Source organism: Penaeus vannamei, chromosome 34 (genome assembly GCF_042767895.1).
Source record: "Penaeus vannamei isolate JL-2024 chromosome 34, ASM4276789v1, whole genome shotgun sequence".
NCBI classification, from domain to species: Eukaryota; Metazoa; Arthropoda; class Malacostraca; order Decapoda; family Penaeidae; genus Penaeus; species Penaeus vannamei.
In genome coordinates this window covers 11,163,666-11,166,165 of record NC_091582.1, presented here as the reverse complement: position 1 = coordinate 11,166,165, position 2,500 = coordinate 11,163,666, and the positions used below count along the sequence as shown (strand labels likewise).

General features: G+C 37.5%; 1 protein-coding gene across 1 annotated transcript in view; it reads left to right on the top strand.

The window, feature by feature from the left end:
* Positions 1-2,500, top strand: part of LOC113811275 (uncharacterized) — a gene marked incomplete at its 5' end in the record, with an annotated part of 5,173 nt that overhangs the window by 1,346 nt on the left and 1,327 nt on the right. Inside the window, 2 exon segments of the mRNA XM_027362985.2 lie at positions 1,697-1,857; positions 2,223-2,327. Of these exon segments, the coding sequence (XP_027218786.2) occupies positions 1,697-1,857; positions 2,223-2,327 (266 nt within the window).

The following is a 2,500-nucleotide window of genomic DNA, read 5'->3' as shown; positions in this document are numbered from 1 at the left end:
ACGTACATGTGCCAACTGTGGTGACTCCCATAATGTATATCATAGGAACTGCCCTGCTTATAAGCTCAAATGTGAGGTAGCAGTTCTCAGATTCAAACAAGACTTCACTCTACATGAGGCTAGACAGGTTTTTCTCCCTCTACCTATTCCAAAACAGTCTTTTGCTCTGCTCCCTCCCATCTCCACAGGATGTTTCTGCATCTCCCCCAGTATCTCTTCCCTCTTCCCTGAACCATCTTACCTCTACTCTCCCTATCCTCCAATCAAATCCCTTTTCCATTCTAAATCCAGATACTCCAATCTCTACCGCTTCAATGCCTACCCTTCCTCTCCCTCACTTTACCTGTTGCACCAGACAACCTAAACATTCTACTCCATCTTTGCCTTCCACACCCTCATCTACACCCTCCTTTTCCTCTTCTCCTTGAACATCTATCCCTCTTCTCCTCCTCACAAGAGGACCTTCCTACCTAAAGCCCCTCCAGAAACTCTTGAAGATATCCAAAAGTTCTTAGACATGACTCAAGAAAATGTTACACTCCCTCATCCACCCTCCAAATCCCTCTATTTCTAGTCCCTCAACATTCAAAGTATTTACCAAGAATCATCCTCCTACCCGCAATTTCCCCCTACCCCTCTTCCTCCTACTCTTACCCAACACACCCCATCCTCTCCTTCTCCATTTACATCATTCCCTTTTCCTTCTCCATTATCCTTACCTCTCCCAGGTGAATACTCACGTGAATCCTTTCTGTTGCAACAGTCTTTCTCCAGATTCCTCCCATCCTGATGCTCTTCCTGATACTTCACCCCCTTCCCCAGTCCCCTTATCTCATCCCCCAGACTCTTCTCCTGCTACTTCTCCAACAGCCACCCCTACCTGTATTACCCATTAATTATTTCATAATAGCTCTTTTACCAGTTTTCCCTGAAGTAATGTTCCTATAGCTGTCCCAGCAACAGATAAATCCCATTCCATCCAATCGCCCCATACCTTTAACCCTTACCTTTATTAACCTCCAATTTACTTCATCTTTACCCTTTTCCTTACCATACTATCCTATAACACTTTATAACCTTTGACATTTAACAATCTTTTTCTTAATCATTAAGTTACTACTGCTCCTCGGTAATTAAGTACTTGTGAAGCTGTCTATGTGTAGAGACAGTTGATAAACTAAACTCACGGTGGGTATGACATATGCATAAATTCCATTCTGGGCAGCATTGGTTTAATAAAAGAATTTTTTGTCTGGTCAAGTGATATTTTAAGATTGTTTCTCCAGATTCCTAAATGACTAACTAGTTTCATGTGATGTTTGGGATATCATTGGCATGATTGCTGTTAAAAGTAATTCCTTCATACTGGTTCTGTAAAGTTGTATGTTATATATCATGAGTTAAACTTTCTAACTTTATTTAACTAGTAGGAGTAAGAATAGGTTTTGACACTAATTTACCATGCAGAATGTTATATATTGTTTTCAATATGTGTTGAATGTAACTTTGTAGGATAAAAGTCACAAAATCTACCATAAATTATTCCTCAATATTCTTTGATTGTAAAGGAATATGGTTATTAATTTTAATCATATATAGTAAAGAAAAAAGAAAAAAATTATTGATGTTACCTTCATTAACAGAGGAAAATGAACCATGTAATATATAAACAGATACTGTTATTCTCACTTTTCAGGAAGAAGAATTCATTTTTACTGTGAGTGAGATGGAACAAAGAATAGAGTTTGCAGCCTTTACATCAATGCTACAAGCTGACTGGTTACCATGCGCTGAAAAGTGGTGTGACTTCAGCCGAAACTGTTTTTATGACATGGAGGCCAACTCTCTCATTGAAAGGTACTGTATTACCAATGTATACATAGTATTCATGATCTCTGCAGTTTTGTTTGTACATTGTTTAGTGATAGTTAACTATTCCTACCTAGGTTGAAGTACAGTATTTAAGTGCTTAGTGATCTTATAACATTACCAGTGCATTAACTTATTTTTCTCAGAGCTCATTACTGATAAGAGATAGTTGAACATATCTATAATTTTCTTGATTCTATCAGGCCATAGAGAGAGTTATTGAGTGAGCTAGAGAGAGGGATAGAGATGGAAGGAAGGAGTCACACAAGATGGAGATTAAAATAAGATTGGAAGAGAATACTTGTTTCACAGTTTCCAAAAGCAGTGTCACTGATACAAAACTTTTTTCACAGATTTTTCCTGAAGATTCATCATCAGTTCCTAAAGGGATTGCATACAAGGAAGTCCTTAGAAGAATTACTAAGACTGATTGCAGATAATGTCATGGAACACAGAAAGTAAGTTTCAGTGATAATCACTGCAATGAAACTATATTTCACTTACTTAGATAAGTACAGTTGCCATGTTTTATACCAAAGTGACTCTGCCTTGTGTTTTTGTTTGAGTTCATTGTATGAATTGAACATCTTTATTCTCATACAGCTTTCACAAGTTTTATCTCAGATTTTCA